This window comes from Callithrix jacchus, chromosome 16, assembly GCF_049354715.1.
Source record: "Callithrix jacchus isolate 240 chromosome 16, calJac240_pri, whole genome shotgun sequence".
Classification (NCBI taxonomy): Eukaryota; Metazoa; Chordata; class Mammalia; order Primates; family Cebidae; genus Callithrix; species Callithrix jacchus.
In genome coordinates this window covers 46,600,229-46,628,166 of record NC_133517.1, presented here as the reverse complement: position 1 = coordinate 46,628,166, position 27,938 = coordinate 46,600,229, and the positions used below count along the sequence as shown (strand labels likewise).

At 41.1% G+C, this 27,938-nt stretch overlaps 1 protein-coding gene and 1 long non-coding RNA gene across 9 annotated transcripts in view; one reads left to right on the top strand and one right to left on the bottom strand.

The window, feature by feature from the left end:
- Positions 1 to 18,307, top strand: part of LOC118148398 (uncharacterized) — a 60,961-nt gene extending 42,654 nt beyond the window's left edge. Inside the window, exon 3 of the long non-coding RNA XR_004735209.3 lies at positions 18,121 to 18,307. This is a non-coding gene — a long non-coding RNA (uncharacterized LOC118148398). The remainder of the gene's footprint in view (positions 1 to 18,120) is intronic.
- TPD52 (tumor protein D52) overlaps positions 6,439 to 27,938 on the bottom strand; it is a 139,846-nt gene continuing 118,346 nt past the window's right edge. For 3 of the 8 annotated variants that reach the window (XM_035276765.3, XM_078352746.1, XM_035276768.2), the window contains 6 exons: positions 24,897 to 25,045; positions 23,164 to 23,265; positions 22,088 to 22,114; positions 13,136 to 13,177; positions 11,583 to 11,631; positions 6,439 to 8,077 (listed from right to left, as the gene is read on the bottom strand). In XM_035276765.3, the coding sequence (XP_035132656.3) occupies positions 7,958 to 8,077; positions 11,583 to 11,631; positions 13,136 to 13,177; positions 22,088 to 22,114; positions 23,164 to 23,265; positions 24,897 to 25,045 (489 nt within the window). In that variant the 3' untranslated portion in view covers positions 6,439 to 7,957. The remainder of the gene's footprint in view (positions 8,078 to 11,582; positions 11,632 to 13,135; positions 13,178 to 22,087; positions 22,115 to 23,163; positions 23,266 to 24,896; positions 25,046 to 27,938) is intronic. The other 5 variants (XM_035276766.3, XM_078352747.1, XM_035276769.3 and 2 more) reach the window with 2 other exon arrangements.

The window sequence follows — 27,938 nt, the reverse complement described above, 5'->3', positions numbered from 1 at the left end:
ACAGTAAATTCTGTTAATGCGATGTTCGCTGTTCTCCCGCCCGGGCATCACCCCTACATGGCCACCTGGCTGCTCGAGTTTGGGGTCTTCACTCAAATATGAGGGTCTCCTTGATTACCCTATATAGAATTAGAAGCCCAGATGCAGACTCTCTGGCACCTCTGTTTTTCTCAGTACCATGTAGCACTGTCTAATGTGCCACATATTTGTATATTTAATATTTAGTGTCTACTCCCAACTTTAAATAATATTTAATAATGTTTAGTATCTACTCCCAACTTTTTAAACTTTGAAAGGAGGAACTTTGCTGTAGGATCCTTGTCACCGAGCACAGAGTGGGGCTCACAAAACATTTGCAAAACCCTGAATCCAAGTTTGTCCGTTTCTCCTTCTGCAGCCATTCCACTCACGCTACCAAAATAGTAGTTTTTCTGAGGTATTTTGACACCCTCTGGATACCTATTATCTAACTTCTCCTAGGAGTTCAGAAGTTTTGGAATGTGGGTAAGTATTGCACCACCATATGCCCCCACCCTCACTCTGGATTTTCTTTCCCTTTTCTCCTGCAGTGTTAATTCCCAAAATTTACCCACCCTGTTCAAAACTGAGCCTAACACCGTTCTTGAGGAAGTGTTTTTTAACTGTCTGTCTATCCTTGACCCAGAAGTTTAATATTAATCCACAGTTTTATTTTGGTGGCACACACATTTCCAGTTCATTTGCAAGTACTTCAAGAGAAATAATGTTTATGATCACAGACCCTATTTTAAGAATGCCTTGGCCGGCCACGGTGGCTCACGCCTGTAATCTCAGCACTTTGGGAGGCCGAGGCGGGTGGATCACGAGGTCAAAAGATCAAGACCATCCTGGTCAACATGGTGAAACCCCATCTCTACTAAAAATACAAAAAATTAGCTGGGCATGGTGGCGCGTGCCTGTAATCCCAGCTACTTGGGAGGCTGAGGCAGGAGAATTGCCTGATCCCAGGAGATGGAGGTTGCGGTGAGCTGGGATCGCGCCATTGCACTCCAGCCTAGGTAACAAGAGCGAAACTCCGTCTCAAAAAAAAAAAAAATGCCTCGACTATGGATTTTAAGCTTCTCTGATGCTCTCTAATGGTACAGACACTGTAAGAACACGAAATACACTGATCTTAGAAGGGTGCACAGTTGTATGAATCACATAAAATTATTACTAGCTAACTGTATGGTAGTCCTTACAAGTGTAGTTAAGGGGCCTACAATAAATTCTCCAGGTGGGTTCTCCCTCTTGGCACTCAAAACTGTTTATCTCCCAAGACTGTTCATGGACTCTTGCCTAGAGCAGTTTAGCATTATTCTCTATGGATGTTACTACTTCTACTTTTTTTCAGGAGAAAGTGTGGTAAATTGTAAAGAGCATGGCCAATGGCCTTCAAGAACCCTCAGTCTGACTGGGCAGGGTTCTCACACTTGTAATCCCAGCACTTTGTGAGACTGAGGAGGGAGGATTGCTTGAAGTTAGGAGTCTGTGAACAGCCTGGGCCATAGAAAGAACTGGTCTCTACAAAAAAAAAAATAGAAAAATTAGCCTGGTGCATGCCTGTAGTCCCAGCTACTTGGGAGGCTGATGGGGGAGGATCACTTGAGCCCAGGAGTTTGAGGCTGCAATGAGCTATGTTCCTGCCACTTCATTTCAGTATGGGGGAAAGTGCAAAACTCACGTCTCTTTAAAAACACACACCGGGTGTGGTGGCTCACACCTGTAATCCCAGCACTTTGGCGGATCACCTGAGACAGAGATCAGCTTGGCCAACATGGTGAAACCCCGTCTCTACTAAAAATACAAAAATTAGCTGGGCGTGGTGACGAATGCCTGTAATCCCAGCAAGAGAATCACTTGAACCTGGGAGGCGGAGGTTGCAGTAAGCCAAGATTGCACCACTCCACTCCAGCCTGGGCAACACAGTGAGACTCCATCTCAAAAAAACCGTTAAGTTTGCATCACATGGCTTCAAGTTTGGCCTTAATTCTGTCTTTGGTGGAGGATCAGAAGCATCAAATGAGAGGGACTGAGTAAAGAACTGGGCAAGTCAACAAGGGGGTGTCTGCACACTTTCTCCTTGCCTATACAAATGCCAAGAGTAGCATCCCCTGTAATAGTGATGTTTTCACATATGGCAGCTTAACGATTCTGATCCTGCTCTAACCACTCCTTGCCTTACTAAATAAATATACAGGCCTAGCTGGGCAGCAGTGCACACCTTTAGTCTACTTGGGAAGCTGAGGTGGGAACATCACGAGCTCAGAAGTTTAATGCCAGCCTGGGCAACACAGTGACACCCCATCTCAAAAAAGCCAAGTAAAGTGAACAAAAAATAGTTCTAGTCTACTGCTAAGTTCAATCCTAATACTTTACATCTATTGGCTATGGTCTTATCTATAAAATGGTGACACTGCCACATACCTGAGTAAAGAGTTAAAGGTAATGAGTGTAAAATGCCTGGGCACTTAATGAATAGTAGCTATTGGTGGCTAGGAGGAGGTAACCATGAATTTGCTAGAAATTTGTGCCTCAACCATGTGTGCAAACCTAGAAGAAAGTATAGTGTCACAGGGTTCTGAGGGTGTCACTTCACCAGTTGGAAACTTCCATGGCTGGCAGTGCCTCTGCTGGAGTTGTGCTTGTGCCTGCTGGGCTGGCTACTGCCCACTCTGCCCAGCTGGCTGCATTCAGCTTGTGCTGCCCACCCAGATCCCATGCCTACCAAGGGCGAGCCAGGCCTGGGCTGGAGAGGGATGAGTGAGCAAGTGAATGCAGGGTCCAGCCACTGCACCCAGCCAGGCACACTGGCTGCTGTGGCAGGGTGGGCGGCTATAGGCACCGGCTCTATGCAAGGCTGTAGCTGGACCAGGTGGACCACAAGTAGCTTCTGCTGCAGGTACCAGTGTCTAGGCAAGAGAAACAGGGTGAAACCCAAAGTCTCAGAGATGCCAGGAACTGCAGAGCCCCAAAGAGGGTGTTACAGCGTGTCACAGCCCTGGCTCAAGGAGACCCAAGGTGTGGGCTCCCAAAAGGGCCGTAGCTCTTCTCATGCTTGCAGCATGGTGACTGGAGTTGGGGGTAGGGGGTTGGAGGGGACATAGTCAGGGGTTGTTTCAGCCAATCTGTGTTACAGCTCTTTCAGTCCCACTACCCACTCCATCCCATGGCTCCTCAGCTGGCCTGGCCATCCTGCTGCCTCCTGTCATGTGGGGCAGCTGCCTGGAGCCAGTGATAGGCAGGAAGGCTACAGTGTTATAGCAGCTCTGGCTTTGGGAATCCCAAGGTCTGGGTCCCCAGAAGGGTAACCACTGTTTTCTCCTGCAGTCTGGGAAGCCTTGGCAAGCCAGCCAGGAACATGTTTTAGCTCCCTTCACTCCTGCCATTCAGCAGGTCCCGAGTTCTTGTCCTGCATACAGGAATAAGGTTACTGTAGGGTGAGCAAGGCAGAGAAGAGCTTTATTGAGTGACAGAACAGCACACAAGAGACCCGAAGTGGTCCTTGTTACAGGCAGGTTGTCCTGATGACTGTCGTATCTGGCTGAGTCTGGGGTTTTTATGTGCTTAGAATGAAGGGTGGACCTGGGAAAAGCACCATCCAATTGGCCAAAATGCATTAATAGAGTTCTCGCTCTGGCTTGTGGGCTCTACCTAAAACTGGCAGCCTGGCCCCCAGGCTTCAGGCTGTCCCTAGCTTGAAGGTGGGGTTTCAACAGGGACCTGCCCCTTCCCACCGAGGAACCTGCCTCCTGCCACCATCAACATTTCATCCACAGCACCCAGGTTGTCCACACCAAGCTACCCTCACCCCCTGGCCACCCTCCCATACTCATTGGTGCCCAAAGTCTGGAGGGGGCCAAGGTAGCAGGGACCTGGCACGTCAGCACCACCCTGAGCATGCACCCAGGTTGTGACAGCACCCAAGCTCAGCCACAACTTTGCTTCGCACAGGAGCAGACATTGAGAGCAAGGAGAGGCCAGGGAGCAGGAGCAGGCACTTTCAAGCTTGTAGGGGCAGGGGGCTTCCCAGGCCCCCAAGAGCACAGGGATGCCTGGGTCCAGAGCAGTGGCTAGGCAGCTGCAGCTGTGTTCAGGAACACAAGCTCCCGCCCTACCAACATGATAAGGCAGGGCTCCTGCTAGGATCACCTGTTCCCTGTCCCTGCCGGCTCTCTAAAGCATGCAGCCCCAGCCATGCTTTCCTTCCTGTGGCTGGTGTCCTCACAGTGGCTGCTCCAGGTGGGCCACCACCAACAATAGGTCTGGAGATGCAGGTTGGGAAGCTATTAGTGTCACTCTAACAATAGTTATTTCGCCCATAGAAATGGATAAGATCATTAAGGGGATCATGTAGAAGATGCCACAGACAGGCAATAGCATTTAAGGAGTTGGAAGAATTCTAATGCCAAAAAGTAGTCAAAATGGAAAATAAGAACAGAGAATTCTAGAAACCAAGAGAAACTTTAGAGCATGTTGAATTAGAGAGTAGTAAATTGAAAGATCATGTCCATTTACAAATGTTCAAACAAAATTGTGTTTGGCTTTTTCTATATGATAGAAAAACCACCAAATTAATAATCAAACTACCAACCAACCTCAGTAAGTAACATCAAAACTACATGGAGAGCTAGCAAGAATTGTAGTTGCCAGATAGCATTTATTTAAATACAAAATGCACATGCAGACCCTACCCTCTGAGGACTTACTAAAAGCAAAAAGCCCTTGGTTCATTTTGAGTCAGAACAATACAGAAATTATGAAATCTTAAAACACTCTAGCTCCGAAAAAGCAAAAAAAAAAAAAAAAAAGAAATTATGAAATCTAAGGTGTGCAGGTTTACTTAAAAGTGATAATGTTGTATATTAACTGTGGCCCACACAGGGTCTCTCTAATTCAGTGAAAATAGGACAGTCACTGAAAATAAGGACTAAACAATCAATGGCCAAATGTTTCCTCACTATGGGCAAAAATGTGATTTTTCATCTGGGCTTTAAAAGCTGTAAGAAAAACACCTGGCAGGGTGCGTGCCTGTACTCCTAGTTATTTGGGAAGCTGAGGCAGGAGGATTCCTTGACCCCAGGAGTTGGAGGTCAGCCAACTCTAAACAAAAACATCATTCTGACAAATGACCTTATGTAGGATCTCTTTGGGCACATATGCAGCAAGCAGTCATTTATTTAATGCCTTCTGGTAGCCAGAATGTAGCTGCTCATGGCTCTAAGTATCACATCCAGAACATGAAGGGTTTGGAGAGAAGGTGCATAATGGACTTTGCCCCTTTCCTCAACGGACAGGTAATGTATACAAAAGAACCCAAACCCAAATTATAGAATTTTTATTATTTTCCAATACTATACAAAAAATAGACAGTGTGTATATGTTAACAGATCCAGAAACAGTCCAAATTAAATGTTTTTTTTTTTTCTATTTCAGTGACTCTGAGTTGCTAAGGTGATAATCCAGTTATGAGTTCTACTCTCTTCCACTGATTACTTGGCTCTCTTTATAAGAATTCTTGCTTTATTTCCCACCAACTCCATAAATTGACATTTCTTTTTGTAAGAGGGGGATATTTTCTTCTACATTTGAGCCCTTACATCTGTGAGAGTTCATAAGTATCTGAGATTTCACTCTCTTGCTATTTTCTTAGTGTCAAACACAAGAGAGGAACCGGGAACTCTTTCTGGTATTTCTACTAATTACTATGTTTCTCATTCCCTAAGTGTCTGAATTCATAATATTGAATCTGCCATAACAACCCTTTTGAATATTTCTAAATCCTTGTTTTCTTCCTAAATCCATCGTTACTCCTTTTAATACTTCTTTTAAGGGGCAGAGTACTTTACAGATTTTTTGTTTCTTAGAGTAAGTATAGGAAGATGTCTAGAAAAGTGACAATATCTTCTCCAATACCTTCTTTCACAGCCATCCCCAGTACTCACCTTCATCCACTCACCCCTCTTCCCACTCCCATTTCTATCACTTTTCCCTACTTGGGCAGAAAAGAGACTTGAGGGTATTTCACTCAACTAAAGAAATTGCCACTTTACTCCATTTTGCTTGCTGAAAATGGAGTAACAGGGTAGAATGCTCAAGAAATAATGTGATCAAAAGAATATGTTTGAATTTTAAAAAATAGTCTAGTTGGTAGAAAAAAATAATTTAACAGTTGAGTAAGCACAATATTTCTACAGAAAGACAGACTTCTGCAGATTCTCTTCTCTGAGATAATGCTTCAACAGCCGGTGCCTTAAAGCCCTTATTTAGAATATGTTAATATGATACCATTAAGCAAAAATTTAAAGTGGATGATTTTTTTTAAATCCTTTTTTTTTTTAAGCATAGAATCCAGTTGATTCTGTAATACAACAATTGTTTCCAGACCACTGGTCTCATAATAAATATTGAGACCTACACTACTCATAGACAGAATTTATTCAGCTTTTCACATGTGATAGCACAGTTTTAATTGCATCCAAAGTACTAACAAAAGCTCTAGCAATCAAGAATGACAGCATGTTATTTTATAACAATCAACACTTGTGGCTTTTAAAATTTGGTCTTCATAAGGTAATTTATACTGAAGTAAATCTAGCCATGCTTTCAAAAAATGCTTTAGGTCACTCCAAGCTTGGCAATTAACATTTGGCATAAACAACAATAAAACAATCACAACTTAATAAATAACAAATATAACATTGTAGGCCATAAACATCTATAGTATAAGGAAAAGGTGGTAATGTTGAGTAAGTAGTTATTAGACTGGAATGCCTTGGCCTCTATGCAAATATGTCTAGAGACTGATTCACTCAGACCCAGCACACAGTTTTCAAAGTAGGGGACAGGTTCTACACTATCATTTTACAATTTCCAACACATTGAAAACAGATAAGTAGAAAATGATGACTTGATTTTTATTAATGCATTACATCCTCAAGAATTATTACCAACCCCGCAGTATAAAAGATTTTCAAGTTATATTAGTCATATAACTTGGTGTGCTTATTTTAAATAGTGCCAAATGGATTAAATGAAGACAACAATGGTTCCCCTAATGTGATTGATATTGTCATTTGTACAAGCTTCTAGATCTAAACTTTCAGGCTTTGGAACTGAACATTGATGAGAGTGTTCATAATTCAACCTACTGATCATACAGTATGCTTGATTCAGAATGTTATTTTGAAGAAATTAAAATTTTAACCAGGTAAAAAAATAAGTTAATATAAGTGTTATAATATACCATACACTGAAATGGTTACTGTCACAAATGGTCATAAATAAGGAGTATGAGGTTCCACTCTCAAATCACCTAGAAGTCTGATTACATACTCTTACTTAGAAAACCATAATAAATTGGATATATAGCTGTTTACTTCAGTCTGGTGTCTTCAACCAAAATATGTACCTTATACCCAAACAGTGCTTATTCGGAAATATTTTTTGTAGCTGGTAGTTCTTCCGTTGGAGTAAAGAAAATAAGTCCAAACTTTTAATTACCAGGATTCAGAATATTTAAGAAAACAATTTTAGTTAAGAATCAAATACACAGATTCAAAGAGGGAAAAAAGGAAATATTATAGAAGACAAAGGCCAAACTGGCATCCCAGATCTAGAGCAATTTTGTAAAGTAGGAAAACAACTATGACAATCTGCAGCATCTTAGATCATTCTAGTGAGTGTCCTAGAACTATAATTGTTTTTATAATGGTGTTTCCTAAATAAAGGAACGTAAATGTACACTAAAGGATATGTATCCCAAGAACAGAGGTGAAGATATTTCATTTTGTTTAACCCACAAACTATTTGGTCAAAGGAATATGTAAAGCTAAATAAAAGCACATCTGGTAGAAATTCATGGCAATGCATGTTGACAGATGTGCTTGGATCTTGCTTGCAGCATCTGGCAGTGGTTAGCAGAACAAAGGTAGGAATCTCACAGGCTCTCCTGTGTCTGTTCTGGAAGAGGCTCCGTGGTGGTGGCACTAGCATTTGCAGCCGAATTCAAGACTTCTCCAAAATCACCACCAGCAGGCTTGGTTCCCCCTACTTTAGACTTTAAAAAAGTTCAAAAAAGGGAAAGACATTATGAAACATAAAACTAGCTGATTCTGCATAAAGTAACTCTAATTTACTTTCAAGAACGAACAAATCAGCAACCTTATAGCTCAGTGATTATTATATATATATATATATATGGAATTTCATATTGTTGTAATGTTCAGTGTGGTTTTATAGTAAAACTCATGCATTCTCCTTTGCTGAAATACTCAGATTCGTAAACTCCACCCCCTCCCTCCTTTAACCCCCGTTTGCTCCTTGTTCTTCACAGGGAAGTTGAAGAACTTTATAAAGCCGATTTAATCTAAAGTACCTAGTGATCTCTCTTTATACTTGTATAACATTTGGTATTGCATCAAATTGCTCATCTAGCTACATTCATTCAAGAAATGTTGAATACAACATGAGAAAGAAATATATATGTTTTTTCTCAGTTACAGTATAAGCTTTCTAACCCTTTACTACAATTCCCTCCTTCCAAGTAATCTGCCTGTCTCCGATCATTCTCCCCTTTGATGTGCAGGGCAGGGCAGCCAGTGATCTTTCTAAAATGCACAGATGAAAGTACCACTTGGGTTGTTTAAAACCCTTCAATGGCTTCACTTTGCCCCGAGTTCAAAACTCTGCAACGTGGCCTGTGCATCTCTCTAGCTTCATCTCCTGCTCAATATCCTACAGCACAGGAAGTTCTTGGTGGTCCTCAAAAGCGCTCCCAAACTTCAAACATTCCCTTCAACCTGAAATCCTCTGTTTATATTTCTGAGCCCTTTAAGAGGCCTTCTCTGACCTTCTCTCCCACCAAGCCAGGGGAAATTTCTGCTACTTGTCCTTGTCGCACCCTCAACTTTGCATGTCAGAACCCTTACCTCACTTTAGGTACATCTTGCAGAAGGGGCCCATGTCTCTCTTGCTCACTGTGGTAACTCTGGTGCCTAATACTTGTTGCCTGGCACATGGCAAATGCTACGTAATGACGGATGAATGAATCAACCCAAAATCTAAATGGACCTCATGTATAATTAAATATAAATGTAATTTAACAAAATTATATCCCCAGCATATACCTATATTTTACAGCTTCCTTGGGATACATTTGGGATATGTGTTTAATACACTATGCTTTTTTTTTGGAGACAGAGTCTCGCTTTGTCACCCAGGAGTGCACTGGAGTGTAGTGGCATGATCTCAGCCCACTGCAACCTCTGACCCCTGGGCTCAAGCAATCTTCCTACCTCAACCTCCCAAGTAGCTGGGACTACAGGTATATGCCACCGTATCAGCTAATTTTTGTATCATTTTTGGTAGAGAGGGTTTTTGCCATGTTGCCCAAGCTGCTCTCAAATTCCTGGACTCAAGTGATCTGCCTGCCTCAGCCTCACAAAGTGCTGTAATTACAGGTGTGAGCCACTGCGCCCAGCCAACACACTGTATGTTTTTAAATTACATTTTTTAATCTGAATAGTGCCTAGTTATATTTTAAAGCAGATTTCATTACCATTTATAGAATCTAAATATATTCAGGAGAGTATATAGTAAGTGACCTGGAAGTTTCTCCTCATGTCCAATGTCAAAAATACATAACCTTCCTGGTTTTCCAATTTGCCATTTCAAAAATTAATGCTTGGGGCAGATTTCAAGGAGAGGCTTTAACAGCCTAACAATATTGAGAACTGAATTATAGTAATCCTTGACTTATTGCAACTCCAGTTTGCTTTCAAATATATGACTTGGGACTAAGAAAAATAAAGCAGGTCTCTTGAAATGACATAGAAGAATGACTCTTACATATATTTTTACTCATCAAATGCGTATTGAGCGACATGCCAAGGATTGATCTAAGCCTTTGATGAGTATCAGTGACCAGAACAAGGTCCCTGCATTCATGGCTCACAGAGCATCATGCTAGTTAGGGCTGAATGAAAAAGCTGTAGAACTGTGTGTGTGCAGTGTAACTCCTCTGAAAAACATTCATATGTCTCCATGCAAACAGAAAAGGTGTGTACTAATGTTTCTATGTTCAAGAAAAAAATGATCCAGATCACTGTAAAGTGTTATATTTCAATAAATGAACCTTGCTTTTAAAACATGCATTTTGTGACTCAAAGTTCTGAAAGACTAAACTGAATATTAGTTTTTAAACTAACTGATAAAAAAACACTTAAGATACTAGTTTTACTCCTTAAAATATTCCCCCATAATTATCAGAGTTAGGGAGTAATGAAAATATAGGTTTTTATCAAATGCCCATCGATGATAGACTGGACAAGGAAAATGTGGCACATATGTACCATGGAATACTACACAGTTTGTGTCCTTTGTTAGGGACATGGATGAATCTGAAAACCATCATTCTCAGCAAACTGACACAGGAACAGGAAATCAAACGCCACATGTTCTCACTCATGGGTGGGTGTTGAGCAATGAGAACACATGGACACAGGGAGGGGAGCATCACACACTGCAGTCTGTTGTGGGGAGAAAGGGGAGGGACAGCATGGGGTAGGGAGGTGGGGGAGGGAGAACATGGGGAGAAATGCCAGATATAGGTGACGGGGATGGAGGCAGCAAACCACATTGCCATGTATGTACATATTCAACAATCCTGAATGTTCTTCACATGTACCCCAGAACCTAAAGTACAATAAAATATATATATTATATATATATATATTTTTTTTTTTTAAAACCTTCAAAAAATAAAAAAGAAAATATGGGTTTTATACAAACTCTGTAGACGGTCGGGCAGTAGATGGAAACTAGACAAACTCTGAGGTTGCTTGTGATCCTAAGAGTTGATAATTTTACAGATTTGAATATAATCTCGAAGATAATATAATTTACAAATCAATAAAGCTAATTATTAATGGGGAAATGTTCACCTCCATTGAAATCAAAGAAATCAAAAAATAAAAACAGTGAATCAAATGATGATGATAGCAGGCATCATTATAATAAAAAATCCAACAATTGAGGACTGAACAAACAATATCCATTATAGGTAATATACAAGCAACCATTGCACATAATATTGAAAGAGAATCCTTACTGATGCAGGAAAATGATAATGATGTATGGCTACTTCTTTTCTAAAGCATAACAGCATAATACTACATACACATATCACTGTCTGAGTGGTAGGACCGATTTTTTTGTTTTCTTTCTTGTGCTTCCTATATTCTTGATAATTGTTGACAAGAAAGTTATATTAAATTTTGTCCAACTACAAAGGTACTTGAAATGAATAAAGCAAAATGCAGCACACATTTCTTAAGTGCCACATTTCCTTTCAGCGTGTGGCATGCTGCCATGCAACAGCATACACTAAAAAGGTATTCCGTGCATACCACCTTAAATGTCTACCAGTAACATACAGAGTAAAGGTCTTTACATTCTTTAGACATCTTTAGAAAGAAATATTAATGTAAATGATTTACCCACACCAAAGTTAATTAAGACACCAGGTAATGTATCAAAAAGACCCAGTTCATCTCTCTACTTGCCTTTAAGTTTTCAACCTTTTCTTCAAATGATTTGAAAGTTGGGGAGTTTCTATGGAGAGAAAAGAAAAACAAATAGTAAAATTACAAATACTGAAAAAAAATCTAACTAATTTGAAAACATCATTGATTATATTTCTCTTCAACACTGTTCTCAATTGGCAAAACAACAGACATAATTAGCTGTATCATAAGTGCAGGTACATACAAGTATTTATAATGTAGGATTCTCAATTTCTGATGTAATGTTTTTAAGAGTATGCATTTGAGTCCATGAATAGGGCCAGTCTCAGACATTAGTAGTATAGATATAGTCAAGTATGTGTGTAAGGAGAGGGAACAAAGCCAGGTAAAATAGCAATTCTGTCACTTCACCAACCAACTTGTCATGGTACAAGAAAATGCCACCATTACATCAGTTTAATTTTCGTTAAGGTACTATGCTCTGAAACTCCTATTTTGATTCACATCTTCCCTGGTTGAAGTTCTACATGAACACACGTTACCCAAGTGAAACAAGCTTATGAGGTTCAATATCAAGGAGCAGCATAATAGACAAGGAAATCAGGAACCAAAAGGAAGGGGGAAGAGCATAGAAACAGGTTTGCCTACTTCACAATGCTGCCCTAAAGGATGAGGAGAGCACACTGAGCCCACAGGACATTCGTTCATCCGTGTTACATTCACATCTATCCATATTAATTAAGGAGGATCATAGTGCCTTTGTCTCTCACAAAGGTGCTTTGGAAACAGGGTTTCCAACACTGTTTCCAAACACTGACCTTGAATATCCTTTCTACTACCAAGTTGAAAAATGCAAAGAAGGGAAAAGAGGTTTCTTCCTTCCCATGGTAGTAATGGCAGAACAGTTAAGCCAACAGCTCTCCAAGTGTGGCCCCAAACCAGCTGCTGTGGCAGCTATCAGGAAGTCATGAGCAATGCCAATTTTCAAGTCCCACCCCAACTCTACAGGATCAGAGACTCTAGAGGCGGGGCCCAGCAAGCAGGGGTTTCACGAGCACTCCAAGTGATTCTGATGGACACTGAAGTTTAAGCCAAGCACAGATTGTTAAAAATCCTCTACCTCTCTAGAGAGGTTAGATGAGGTAATATCACTTGCAAGTCCTAATAAAAGCAGATAGAATTAAATCATAGTTGGCTCCAAATGTCACAGAGATGAGGGAAGTGAAAATGGGAAGGATGGAGAAAAGGAGAGTATAACTAACACGAATGGAAACAGAGGTGCTGGGACAAGAGAAGGTTTGTTAACAAGCAGTGCTCCCTTTGTGAAGTAAACAGATTTCAGACAGGAGACAAAGGTTTACAAAATAAAACAGAAATCATTCTTTTTTCAAAAACAAAATAAAACATTTCATGGATCTCTTGTACTCATCCCAACATCAGAGAAAGTCTAGTTGAAAACTGATACAGTGTTAAACATAGCCTGTTTCAAGGGGAATTCTAGTTCCCTAATTCACAACAGTTCAAGTTAAACATCTAAATTTAAAACAAAATAAAGCATAAGACCAACTACATTTCATAAAAACATACTTTACCTCATAGCAGGCATGCTAATTGAATGCTGAATGGAGCGTATACTAACAGGCAGCATTAAAAAGAGATAGAAATAAGGTTAGTATAGTGGTGCTTCGACATTATTAAAAGCTGACAAAACTTAGCTTCCCAGGAGCTTTATTGTTTTGGCGCCATGAAGAATTACTTACTTTTTGAGGTGGAGGGGATCAAAGTTATTCCAACATAATTTACTTTTATTCAAGAGCCAATTAATTTCCAGGAGTTGCTAGAGCTAACAATACCACCATGCATTTTTACAGCACTTTGAAAACTAGAGTGCTTTCACCTAGAGCTGTAAGGCATATAGGAGTTAAATTACCCTAGGTCACAGCAGAATCAAAAATAGAACTTGGGTCTTAAATCAGTGTTTATCACCTCCCCTCAAAAATGAAGCGTGCACACACACATACACACACACAAGCAAGGCCAGGGGAGGGCTCCTAGTAAGACGGAGGCAACTGCTCACTCAAGGACAATGAGGTTCACTAACCACTCAGGTTCAAGGCTATCTACTGTTAGCCTTCTCCAATCGAGACCACCTCATGAGAGTGCCTTCATTCCTAGCTCATAAAATGACTGTATTCTGCTGACACTGTTACATCATACTGTAATAGTTTGACCACTGGCATGACTTTGGTAAACAAACTTTCCCGTATATGTTCAAGGTTTTAATTCTCAGTTATATTTAAATATTTTGTGTGCTTGCGATTTTCTCTTCTTAAAGATTTATTTTTTACAAATGATAACATGTCTTCAGGGTAGCTCCTCATCTAGTTTTACATTAATATCTGATAACATGGACAATGACTGTGATATACATGCTGGCAAACTGTGTAATCAAGATTATCAATGAAATATTTAAACATCTCTGTACTTGATGTCTTACATAACAGAAAAAAATGCATGTAACTCAGCATTCTCTCTAGCTTACAATGGTGGTCAATACATAGGGTATAAGACTATAATAATCTATTCTGGGAGGAATTTGATTATTCTTTTTGTACTTGGATCTTTGAAAGTGTGTTGATCCCAATCCCTAAATTTACAAAACAAGAACTCTAAGTATCACCTGGCCTTCCTCAGGCCCTTCTGCTGAAGCTGTCTGGAATAGTCACATTGCCACAAACCACCTTCTACCATTACCAATATGATAACTTGATCAGTGGAGCTCCGCTAACCTCCCAGTGGCCTATAAATTATTTGGATTGTATGAAAAAATGAAGAGGTGAAGACAATTAAGACTCTTATCCTAGCATATTGTAATCAGGACACTAAGCTGCTGGACACTTAGATGTTGAAGAGGTTCTGTGGACCAGGTGAAAGCTGAGAGAACGCAGAGGAAACCAGTTCCCAAAGAAAAATTGAATCTAAGCAGAGAGAGGTAGAGAAAATGAGGTCAGGAGAGGGGATCACACAGGGAATCCAGCATGATGGGAGAGGAATAGCTTTCTTGGTTATGTTTCTATAATCAAAACTCTCCATTAGAACATTCATTTTGGCAGAAATTGCCAAAAAAAGAAGGTGAGTAATCGCCAAATACGTGATAAATTCCGTGTCCATGGGACCTACACATTAAATCTGATAGTATCAACAAAATGAGGAAACGGGTGCATAGCAGTGCAAATTTCAGAATTTCACAGCAAATTCTAGTCACTGTATCTAAGAACCCATGTAAAATATCACTTTCTCCAGAGTGGACTGGCTGGGCTCTATCCTGCTTACATCACTTTCTCCAGAGTGGACTGGCTGGGCTCTATGCCGCTTATATCACTTTCTCCAGAGTGGACTGGCTGGGCTCTATCCTGCTTACATCACTTTCTCCAGAGTGGACTGGCTGGGCTCTATCCTGCTTACATCACTTTCTCCAGAGTGGACTGGCTGGGCTCTATCCTGCTTACATCACTTTCTCCAGAGTGGACTGGCTGGGCTCTATCCTGCTTACATCACTTTCTCCAGAGTGGACTGGCTGGGCTCTATCCTGCTTATATCACTTTCTCCAGCAGTGGACTGGCTGGGCTCTATGCCGCTTATATCACTTTCTCCAGAGTGGACTGGCTGGGCTCTATCCTGCTTATATCACTTTCTCCAGAGTGGACTGGCTGGGCTCTATCCTGCTTACATCACTTTCTCCAGAGTGGACTGGCTGGGCTCTATCCTGCTTATATCACTTTCTCCAGAGTGGACTGGCTGGGCTCTATCCTGCTTATATCACTTTCTCCAGAGTGGACTGGCTGGGCTCTATCCTGCTTGCATCACTTTCTCCAGAGTGGACTGGCTGGGCTCTATCCTGCTTACATCACTTTCTCCAGAGTGGACTGGCTGGGCTCTATCCTGCTTATATCACTTTCTCCAGAGTGGACTGGCTGGGCTCTATACCGCTTATATCACTTTCTCCAGCAGTGGACTGGCTGGGCTCTATACCGCTTACATCACTTTCTCCAGAGTGGACTGGCTGGGCTCTATCCTGCTTACATCACTTTCTCCAGAGTGGACTGGCTGGGCTCTATACCGCTTACATCACTTTCTCCAGAGTGGACTGGCTGGGCTCTATCCTGCTTACATCACTTTCTCCAGAGTGGACTGGCTGGGCTCTATCCTGCTTACATCACTTTCTCCAGCAGTGGACTGGCTGGGCTCTATACCGCTTACATCACTTTCTCCAGAGTGGACTGGCTGGGCTCTATCCTGCTTACATCACTTTCTCCAGAGTGGACTGGCTGGGCTCTATCCTGCTTATATCACTTTCTACAGAGTGGACTGGCTGGGCTCTATGCCGCTTATATCACTTTCTACAGAGTGGACTGGCTGGGCTCTATGCCGCTTATATCACTTTCTCCAGAGTGGACTGGCTGGGCTCTATCCTGCTTATATCACTTTCTCCAGAGTGGACTGGCTGGGCTCTATGCCGCTTACATCACTTTCTCCAGAGTGGACTGGCTGGGCTCTATGCCGCTTATATCACTTTCTCCAGAGTGGACTGGCTGGGCTCTATCCTGCTTATATCACTTTCTCCAGAGTGGACTGGCTGGGCTCTATCCTGCTTATATCACTTTCTCCAGAGTGGACTGGCTGGGCTCTATGCCGCTTACATCACTTTCTCCAGAGTGGACTGGCTGGGCTCTATGCCGCTTATATCACTTTCTCCAGAGTGGACTGGCTGGGCTCTATGCCGCTTATATCACTTTCTCCAGCAGTGGACTGGCTGGGCTCTATACCGCTTACATCACTTTCTCCAGAGTGGACTGGCTGGGCTCTATCCTGCTTACATCACTTTCTCCAGAGTGGACTGGCTGGGCTCTATGCCGCTTATATCACTTTCTCCAGAGTGGACTGGCTGGGCTCTATCCTGCTTACATCACTTTCTCCAGAGTGGACTGGCTGGGCTCTATGCCGCTTATATCACTTTCTCCAGAGTGGACTGGCTGGGCCCTATGCCGCTTATATCACTTTCTCCAGAGTGGACTGGCTGGGCTCTATCCTGCTTATATCACTTTCTCCAGAGTGGACTGGCTGGGCTCTATCCTGCTTATATCACTTTCTCCAGAGTGGACTGGCTGGGCTCTATGCCGCTTACATCACTTTCTCCAGAGTGGACTGGCTGGGCTCTATCTCCAGAGTGGACTGGCTGGGCTCTATCCTGCTTACATCACTTTCTCCAGAGTGGACTGGCTGGGCTCTATCCTGCTTACATCACTTTCTCCAGAGTGGACTGGCTGGGCTCTATCCTGCTTACATCACTTTCTCCAGAGTGGACTGGCTGGGCTCTATGCCGCTTATATCACTTTCTCCAGAGTGGACTGGCTGGGCTCTATGCCGCTTATATCACTTTCTCCAGAGTGGACTGGCTGGGCTCTATGCCGCTTACATCACTTTCTCCAGAGTGGACTGGCTGGGCTCTATGCCGCTTATATCACTTTCTCCAGAGTGGACTGGCTGGGCTCTATCCTGCTTATATCACTTTCTCCAGAGTGGACTGGCTGGGCTCTATCCTGCTTACATCACTTTCTCCAGAGTGGACTGGCTGGGCTCTATCCTGCTTATATCACTTTCTCCAGAGTGGACTGGCTGGGCTCTATCCTGCTTACATCACTTTCTCCAGCAGTGGACTGGCTGGGCTCTATCCTGCTTATATCACTTTCTCCAGCAGTGGACTGGCTGGGCTCTATGCCGCTTATATCACTTTCTCCAGAGTGGACTGGCTGGGCTCTATGCCGCTTATATCACCTTCTCCAGAGTGGACTGGCTGGGCTCTATGCCGCTTATATCACTTTCTCCAGAGTGGACTGGCTGGGCTCTATGCCGCTTATATCACTTTCTCCAGAGTGGACTGGCTGGGCTCTATGCCGCTTATATCACTTTCTCCAGAGTGGACTGGCTGGGCTCTATCCTGCTTACATCACTTTCTCCAGAGTGGACTGGCTGGGCTCTATCCTGCTTATATCACTTTCTCCAGCAGTGGACTGGCTGGGCTCTATGCCGCTTATATCACTTTCTCCAGAGTGGACTGGCTGGGCTCTATCCTGCTTATATCACTTTCTCCAGAGTGGACTGGCTGGGCTCTATCCTGCTTATATCACTTTCTCCAGAGTGGACTGGCTGGGCTCTATGCCGCTTATATCACTTTCTCCAGAGTGGACTGGCTGGGCTCTATGCCGCTTATATCACTTTCTCCAGAGTGGACTGGCTGGGCTCTATGCCGCTTATATCACTTTCTCCAGCAGTGGACTGGCTCGGCTCTATGCCACTTATATCACTTTCTCCAGCAGTGGACTGGCTCAGCTCTATACCACTTTATCCAGCACATACCTACTAAATATGTTTCAGTGAAACACTGAAAAAAAATCAGGATAATCTGATTCTTACTAAGTATTTTCCAATCTCATACTGCATTACTCTTACTTTGAAAAAGTCATTTTATTAAAACAGCTGAATTGATTTTTTAAAAATCCTTGTTTCTCACACGAAGGAATATGATCAGAAAAAGAAAGAAGCCAAAGAGAAAGGCACTTGGGTTCAACTGAAGCGCCAGCCTGCTCCACCCAGAGAAGCACACTGTGTGAGAACCAATGGGAAGGAGCCTGAGCTACTGGAGCCCATTCCATATGAATTCATGGCATAATACGTGTTAATAAAAGACCTCTGGACTATGAAAATGTTTCTCTTCATTGAGAAGTGTGGTGTCCCCTCCCCCAAAGAAATATTTAAAGCAAATTTAAATTGTGTCCTAAGTCATTATGTAACATCTTTACTACTCAAATTTAATGTATTCCTTGTGAAAAGACATGAGATAGCTTATTGCAACAAATTATTCAATTGGTTAGAAAATAGCCAGGTATTATGTATGAAATATCTCTACTGGTTTGAAGACAGTCCCTCTAAATCATCAAGGAAGAAATAATTTACAATTTTTTTTAAGTGCTTGTTTCTAACATAGTTACCTGATCCTTTCATCCCTAATACTAATAAGAGGGAAGGGGGTAAAGGGAGGAAAAGGAAGTAGCAGCAGGGGGAGGAAGAAAAGGAAGAGGTCATGGCAAACATGTTGGAAAGCTTACTATGTACCACGTATGCTTTTCAGAGCTATCAATGTAGTATTATTCCACTTTGCCCTCACATGATCTCTTGATGTCAGTGATCACAGCAGCTACTGTCCAAAGTGACTGCTGAACAGTGTCCAGAAGGGCAATGTCTTAAACCACCACTGCTCTGGGGAGGCCCAGGAGGACAGTGCAGACTCCAGGACTAGGCATGCTTGGTTCCAGTCCTGATGATCAGCCACTTAACACCTGCTGTGCGACCTTAGGGAAGTCACTTAATCTCTCTATGGCTCAGTTTCCTCATCTCTAATATTAAAACCATAATAGCCCCCACTTCTGAGGTACTGTGGTCTCGCTGGGCTTATAAACGTTAATAACTGTTATTATAACACATGACTTTAACTGAAACATGAATTAACATCTACTTTATATTATACTTCATATATGCATAGAAAATATGGAAACAGGAAGGGAAATATAAGCATACCACATGAGGGAAAAGTGGGCTTCCCCAGAGGGCCTACTAGGACAGCACTCATGACCACGTCCTCCGTGGCCTTGCTACTACCACACCTCATTCTCAGGACATCAGAAGCAGCCCGCTCTCTCTCCCCATTTCCTTATGCATCTCACTTCTCCAACCAAGGCATAGGCAAATACCTAAATCCAAGTGCTGATTTATCAACTATGTAAAATAAAAACTGTTGCTGAGTCTAATACATTCAGGTTGACAAAACTGGTGCATTTTCTCCCTCTATATCCATAATTGTATCAGGGAGTAAAATCACTGGTGTAAATTTGCCAGGTAAAATGGACTCAGAACAAATATTGAGTGGGATTAATCAACTATTTCGGAGCACTCAGCAAAAGGGGCCTCCTGCATCCATCTCCATGGGAGAAAACGACTTGCTGCTGGGATTGGAACACTCGAAGTCTACAGCCCAAGCTCCCTTTCTTTGGATAGGTCTTGGGGGAACATGGCCAATATGTGCCTCACATAATCTAAAAGATGTAGGTTTTCTTTATATATGTGAGCACATTAACTCAGAACACAATCAGGACTTCTTGGCCTTGAAATTATCTTTTAAAGTGCCTTTATCCAACCTTTGATTTGCGAGAATTACAAAGATTACCTTTCAAAAGATAATCTCATATTTTTCATATCCAGACTTTAATCAAAAGCCTTACTTTAACCTCCACATACTGATGGGCAATTAAATATTCATAAAAACTTAATATTCTTTAAAAACAAGACTGAAAATGGTACAGCATAATCTAAATTATATTTTTTAAATCAAATGGACAGTGACAATAAAGGAGCTAGAAAAGAGTTGCAAAATGCAATTTGTTGCTGATGAATTCATAAGACAGCACATACTGGGCCATACCTAGGTACAGCTTTAAGGTATAGAAAGGTATTCTTTAAAGGTATAGAAAAGTTTAGTGATATACACTGAAGAAACATCATTCTCAATAGTCCTTACTTTTTTATCTTATATTGATGTTTGTATCACATCTAAATTTTATAACCAGTACTGATGAGGCTCTTTTATTTTTATTTTTTATTTTTTTATTTTTTTGGAGACAGTCTCGCTTTGTTGCCAGGCTGGAATGCAGTGGTGTGATCTCAGGTCACTGCAACCTCTGCCTCCCAGGTTCAAGCAATTCCCTGCCTCAGCCTCCCAAGTAGCTGGGACTACAGGCACACGCAACCACATCAGGCTAATTTTTTGTATTTCAGTAGAGACAGGGTTTTCACCATGTTAGCCAGGATGGTCTTGATCTCCTGATCTCGTGATCTGCCTGCCTTGGCCTCCCAAAGTGCTGGGATTACAGGCATGAGCCACCGCGCCCGGCCTCCATTCTTAACTTATCCCAAGTCCCCACTCTTCCCCTACTCCACACTAAGAAGTGAAGCTTGATTCTAATAAAAGCCATGTCTTCTTTATGGATATGCTCATAGGATTTGTCCACAGTAGACACTCTAATGTCAGCAGAATGGATGATGTGACTGGCTCTGTATTCAGTTACTTACAGCACTTTTTAATTGAATGCCAACGATATACAATTATCTATCATTGGTTACTTGATTTCTTTAAGCATAATTTTAGCTTTAAATAGTTCAACATTTAGAGTTTATATATCCCTATGATTTACTCTGACTTCCAGGGATAAGTGTCACCAAGACAGTAGCTGTAAGTACCTGTTTGCTTACTTAAAAAGGCAAGTAGCTAGACTACCGCTAGTGATTATTTAAGAAAATAGTCTGCATCAGTAGGAATAGAGATGAAGACGACTATATTATCCTTCCTGCATACACTCTAAAGATTTTCCTCCACCTTAGTTTCCTCCAACAACTAATTAGATAATCAGAGAGTCTGCCTGGGAAAGAGAGGTTTGCTCAACATCATGAAGTCTCTATCTGTAAGGCATGCTCTGAGCTAATCTTTTTAATGCACTTTTTTTACCTTAATATACTTTCTCCTTTTTCAAACCATGAAGTTGCCTTGTGTACATAAAGAGTATAACAAGTGTAAAGAAATAATAAAATAGTAAAAACTACAAGCTAAAATAAGTATTAAAAAGTACAGAGTATCAAGCCTGTAATCCCAGCACTTTGGGAGGCCGAGGTGGGTGGATCGCGAGGTCAAGAAATCAAGACCATCCTGGTCAACATGGTGAAACCCCATCTCTACTAAAAATACAAAAAATTAGCTAGGCATGGTGGTGCATGCCTGTAATCCCAGCTACTCAGGAGGCTGAGGTAGGAGAATTGCCTGAACCCAGGAGGCAGAGGTTGCGGTGAGCTGAGATCCTGCCATTGCACTCCAGCCTGGGTAACAAGAGCGAAACTCCATCTCAAAAAAAAAAGTGCAGAGTAGTGGTAGATTTTACCTTATGTATATTTTACCACAATAAGAAAAAAGTAGAGTAGCCCATAGAAGATGGATGACTAACATCAGGAGGCAGTCCATATGCAGTCTATTACAATTGCGTAATGAAACCCAGGTGAAGAATTCCAACATCCTTACAAAAGCACCAAAGAAACAAAAGCATCAAAAACAAACAAACAAAGTCAGACATTAAAAGGGAGGAATTTTGCATGCCATGGTAAAGCTGCTTCTTTTTACCAAAGAAAAAAGTAAAAAAGAAATGTCAAAATTATTTCCACATCCCTTGAACCACAGTGTCAAATACTTCTTTTAATTTATCAATTACTCATGGTATACAAGAAACCCTCCCTTGAAATTACGAATGCACTAGAGAAAAAGATACTCCAAACGCAAGAAAATTATGTACTGGACAAACATGATCACCCAATGTAGCATATGATCTAATCTCAGCACACTTCTTATACAACTGCTGGACTGCAGTGATGATTCGAACTCTCCTTACCTAAAGGAGTGTGAAAAGGCTTGCAATCTGTAAAAAGCCAGAGTAAGCATTAAAAAAGAAAGGAAGTTCCAATAAATCTAAAATAATTAAGTAACCTAAATTTTAAACATACAGTGTTTTTCCTGGGCTCTAAACTGCTACACAATTCAGTCAGCATACAGAAAATGAACACCTAATAGATGCGTGCGTACATAATTGTCGAAAGAGTTCAAGAAAGCTATATTTATTACATTATGCTTAGAAGATGATGATCTCAATATAATGAGAGGAATTTAGTTCTTTTGCTATCAAGTATAACACATAAATTGACCAAACCTATTTGACCAACAAATTCTGGTTATAAGATACACTTTCCCCACAAATGCAAGGCGCAGATCCATGCAATCTGAGTGTTTTTTTAAATACAAATCTTGCATGCCAACAGAAGCACAGCTGACTTAAACCACATTTGTCATTTTCATCACTGTTCTAATCCACATGAGTGAAGCGGGGCACAAAAGCACTGTGAAGCGGTTTTATCAAAATGGCAAGGAAAACTCTGCAGACTAATCTAAAGTACAAACAAACAAAAACTCAAAATCAAGATTATGGCCTAAGCATGAATGTAGTTACAGCTTACAGGTTAGTATAAATCGGTGCAAGGATGAGCATGTTGTAATCACACCATGGCATAAAATGTCACATACAGAACATGAAGCCAGGTCTCAATCGAAGCGTGCACTTCAGTGTTCCTGTAGTCATCCCCAGTAAGACACTAGGCTCTGTCCACAAATTTGCACCCAAGACATACTTACCCTGCATGAGCCTGAAGAACTAAAAAGACACAAAAGTTCACAACCAGAATTTTTCAACAACCTTAAATGATGATCAGATGATTATCTGATGTTAGAATGCTAGGCCTAGAAGACCTAGATACTGGTTTGAGCCTTCCAGGTACTTGTTTGAAGGAGTGCCCTCCCTCACTCTAACAGGAGTAGCTAGCATCAACTAGAGCCAAGATCAGGAAACAGATGCAGCCACAAAAACATTTTAATTTGCGTCAGCTACTTAATGAGCAAGGAAAAATGAGGACATACTTTACGTCTTCCAGTTTTTTGGTGATGACTGAGCCAACAGACGAAAAAGCAGCTGAGGCCTTCTGTCCAGCCTGGGACAAGGTTTCAGATGTCTTCTTGTAACTATATTAAATTACAAACACACAGAGCAAAGACAAGTCAGCTGATCTTTTCTAATATCAATTGTTTCAAGTGCAGTGCTCACCACCTGCTGGAGAACTCTCAAAAAGAGAGTTTCAGAACTTCTAAAATCCTTCATAACCACCAGGGCAGCATCACCACATCTTCATACACTCAACCCTCATTTCAGGCACAATCTTCTGCAGTGCCCTAGTCCAGCCAGAAAGACAGAGGCCTCTAAAGGCAGGGCCAAAGAAGTCAAGATAAGGGCTAAAAATAATCATCAAACAAAGATGAAAATAAGCCAGGGCCTGAAAGAACTCAGACCTCTTGTTCTTTTCTCACATAATCCAAACAAAACAAAAATGAAATCAAATTCCTCAGATGCCTTTGTCAGCTTGATTTCCTAAAGAAGGGCCAGAAGCAAGAAGTAGCTGGGATAAGTAGGACCCATGTGCATTTTATTATCCAAACACATTTTGTGGGTATCCATTTTTTAAAATTTTTACATGTCTTTAGAGCTACCAAATAAGGACTTGCTGTACTTTCAATAAAGTATGTAAAATACGCAATGCTGAAAATTATTCTAGTGTGATATCTGCTATAATGTAAAGGTATAATTTACCACCTCCTTCCCCGCTACCTGGAGATTAGAGAAGGGAAAAGCAAAAACAAAAAACTGATGAAAACAAGAACAACAAAAAACAAAAAAAATAATATTGTGCCTATCCTAAAAATCCCCACATATGGGAAAGAATGCTCAGGCATTTTTACTTTCCCTGTCAAGATCAAATACCAATAAAAAACATGGTTTATGGTAATCCTGTCAAAAAAAATAGTTTCCTGTATGTTTTCCCACTGCCAACTTAGATGGATAGAAAACAGACCAAAAGATTGGACATTCAAGTACTGTCATGTCAACTGCAGTTGGCCTCACTGCTGATAGTTGCACTGTAAAATGACTTCTGAGCTCACCAACTCTGCAGATGGCACTCCATACAGAAGACAGAGCAGTTCAGATTCTGCTGCCAGAAGCTTGCTCCTCCTTGTGCCGGCAAACAAAAGTGCATTATGATAATGCTGTATCATAGTATGTATGGTCAAAAAGACAAAAAGCTTAAGAGATTGACCTCTGCCAAGAGCACATATCCGAGACTATGACCTGAGAATCTTATGGTACATACAGAACAAGGTTAAAATAAATACATAATAAAGACTGGCTCCAGGCCTGAATTTGATTCCCCACTCCACATTTTGACCTGAAAACTTAATTTGTCTGAGCCTGTTTGCTTATCCAGGGTTATCTCACCACCCACTCTTACTGGGTTATTCTGAGGACTAAAGGACACAATGTACATATTTGTGCCACATCCATACATAACACTTAATGGAACTTGAATTTTATTTCTCCAACTGGCTAGTTTTCTTTCTATTCCTTAGAATAAATGGTCTGGAAAAAAAATCAAATTTATAAAAGAGGCAGGTACACTTGAAAATTAGAAAAAAAGATGCCCATGTCATCCTAAGAAAAGTTGGTAAAGCATCCTCATCCTCTTTTTCTTCCCCTCCCCAGACAAAAGGCACAACAGTGTCCTTTATATTCCCAAGGAAAGGGTATGATTGAGGGAACATACGCAGATGTTGCTGTCACGTCCTGCCACCCTTTGGCAATGTTCTGTTTTAGTTCCTGCAGTGAATTGATTCCAAGTTTCCGCTTGATCTCTGCTAGATGCTTCTCTTTTGCTGCTAACACTTGAGACAGGGTCTGGATTTCTTCTTCTACCTATGAGGAAGGGGTTTGGGGTAAGAATATAGCAAAAGTCATTCAGCAAATTAAGATTATTGGCACAGAACTACACCCAAAATTCTAGTCATTAAAATTTTTTTGAATCATTTATCTTTCTCTCTAAAAACAACATAGAATGTTGTTGAATAGACTGGTTACTTGCTGATCTCTCCTGTACAGCTTCTCTCTCCTCTTCCATGGGAGCTCTTTATACTCCCAACTTAAGTTGTTTTGGGCTTTCTCTTCTCTCCTTATGCTTCCATACTCAGCTATCTCATGTAGGTTTAGGATTCGAAATGTCTACACAGATAATACTTGATAAAGTACTCTAACAGCCACTCTCCTGACCTCTGGGTCTGCCTTTCCAACCCAGACATTTCTATTTAAATGCCTGCGAAACTTGTATTTGTATACTAAATCAAAACAACCTCCACCCCCACCAAAACACACACAACAAAGCCAAACTCAAATCCAACCTCCTTGCACATCTGATACGAGTCTATATATACTGGAAACATATACTCAGTCCCCATGTCTGCCAAAGTCATGGCCATAATAAATCCAACTGACTCCTCTAGAGAGCCCTGCCATGGTTTCACGTGAACCACTTGATGCTGACTGTCCAGACTGGGGTAGGTGGGTAGAGGTAGGCCCTGACCCACGGACAGCCACCCCTCAAGTGGCCGAGAGCCAGTGGATGAGCCCGGTATGAAAAGAGGTGCTCAACTACTCAGTTTCTCTCTCTCAGGAATCTAGTTTGAGAAGTCAGGTGGCATTTCGAGTAAAAGCCGAAAAGACTTGAAGAAGCCTTGAGGTATAGGTAGGGCATAGTGAGATTATGAAAGGCATGGAAAGCTTAAATATGCTTGAGGAAGCTAAAACTGTAAGCAGAAGCTAGGAAGAAAAGGAAAAAAACAGAGTAGAACAAAAGGCTAATCCAGAAAAACAGGTGGACTCTCCATTTTAGTAACAGGGAAAAGGGCAGACTCTATTTCAGAGAGAAATAGACACCATGTGGAAAAGACTTTATGTCCCAGGAAACTGAAAAACTAGGTCCCTAACGTATATCCATTAACATTCAAGACCCTCAGAGAAATGTGTCTCCTGACTTGTTGCAAAGCCGTATTCTCAGCCTGACCTGCACAGTATTTCTATGATTTCAAAGACAACATGCCCTTTAAAAATAATGTAGAGTATTGCTCAGTAAAACGTTTTCACAGATAATTAAATTTTTAGAGAACATGACACAAAATTAGTGCAACTGGAAAAAGGATAAATCAAATGTGATGCAGCTGCCAAGAAAAAAAAGAAGACAATGAAGAACCTACAGCATCACTCTTAGATGAGATTAACTGGATCGGAGGACCCACAGAACAAGTAAATGATCCCCTGTGCTTGTCAGAGTTACAAGTACCATATCCAGTATTGTAAGTCACATTTTAAGATGCACATTGACAAAGTGGAATATGAGAAGAAAAGGATGACAAAAAGAGGAAAGAGTAAGATTCAAAATTAAGTAAATTAAATGATTTGCCCAAAGTCATGAAACAAATAATGTAGGAACCAGAATTTCTACCTGGGTTTTCTGAATGCATGTCTCAGTTTACTGGCTAAATTCTTATGGACTCTTTCTTAAGCTTCCCAGTTCCTCTGTCTCTACCTCAAACTCCAAATCTTTAGACATTTCTATGAATAGACTTAAATGGTAAGTTTCCCACCCCTTAGCACTTCTCTGAGATACTCACTTGCTCTAATGAAAGCTGCGAAGACAAACCACTGTAAATGTTTCTGAACAATGCACCACACATATATCCCTACCTTTGCTGGTTAGATTGTGCTGCTAACACACCTGGCCCAGCACATCATGGCTGTGATTCCTCAATTCTACACACACATGTAAACTAAGGTGACCTTAAAAGCATAAAGAGCATGACTAAGGGTCTATGATGTGTCTGTCACTATACACAAAGACCAACTTGAAATGCACAAAAGACCCAAACCCATACAACTACTGGAAGAAAACATAAAAGAAACACCTCAGGAAGTTGGTCTAGACAAAGATTTTATGGCTAAGACCTTAGAAACGCAGGCAACAGAAACAAAAATAGACACATGGGACTAAATTAAACTAAAAGCTTCTGCACAGCAAAGGAAATCATCAACAGAGTGAGGAGATAACCCATAGAATGGGAGAAAATATCTGCAAACTATTCATCTGACAAGGGACTAATATCCAAAAAATATAAGGAACTCAATTCAACAGCAAAACAAACAAGCAATCCCATTAAAAAAAGTGGGCAAATGATCTTAATAGACATTTCTTAGAAGAGACATATAAATGTCCAACAAATATATTAAAAATGTTCAACATCACTAATCATCAGGGAAATACAAATCAAAATCAAAATGAGGTATCACCTCATACTTGTTATTATGTCTGTTATCAAAAAAAAAAGCAACAGATGCTGGCAAGGATTCAGAGAAAAGGGAACTCATACACTGTTGATGGGAATGTAAATTAGTACAGCCACTATGAAAAACAGTATAAAGGTTTCTTACAAAAACTAAAAATAGAAATACCATATAATCCAGGAATCTCACTATTGGGTATTTATCCAAAGGAAAGAAAATCAGTATATCAAAGGGATGCCTACAACCCCATGTTTATTGCAGCACTATTTACAATAGCCAAGTGTCCATCAACAGGTCAATGGATAACGAAAATGTGGTATACACAATGAAATACAATTCTGCTGTTAAAAAAAAGAATGAGGCCGGGCACAGTGGCTCAAGCCTGTAATCCCAGCACTTTGGGAGGCAGAGGTGGGTGGATCACGAGGTCAAGGGATCGAGACTATCCTGGTCAACATGGTGAAACCCCGTCTCTACT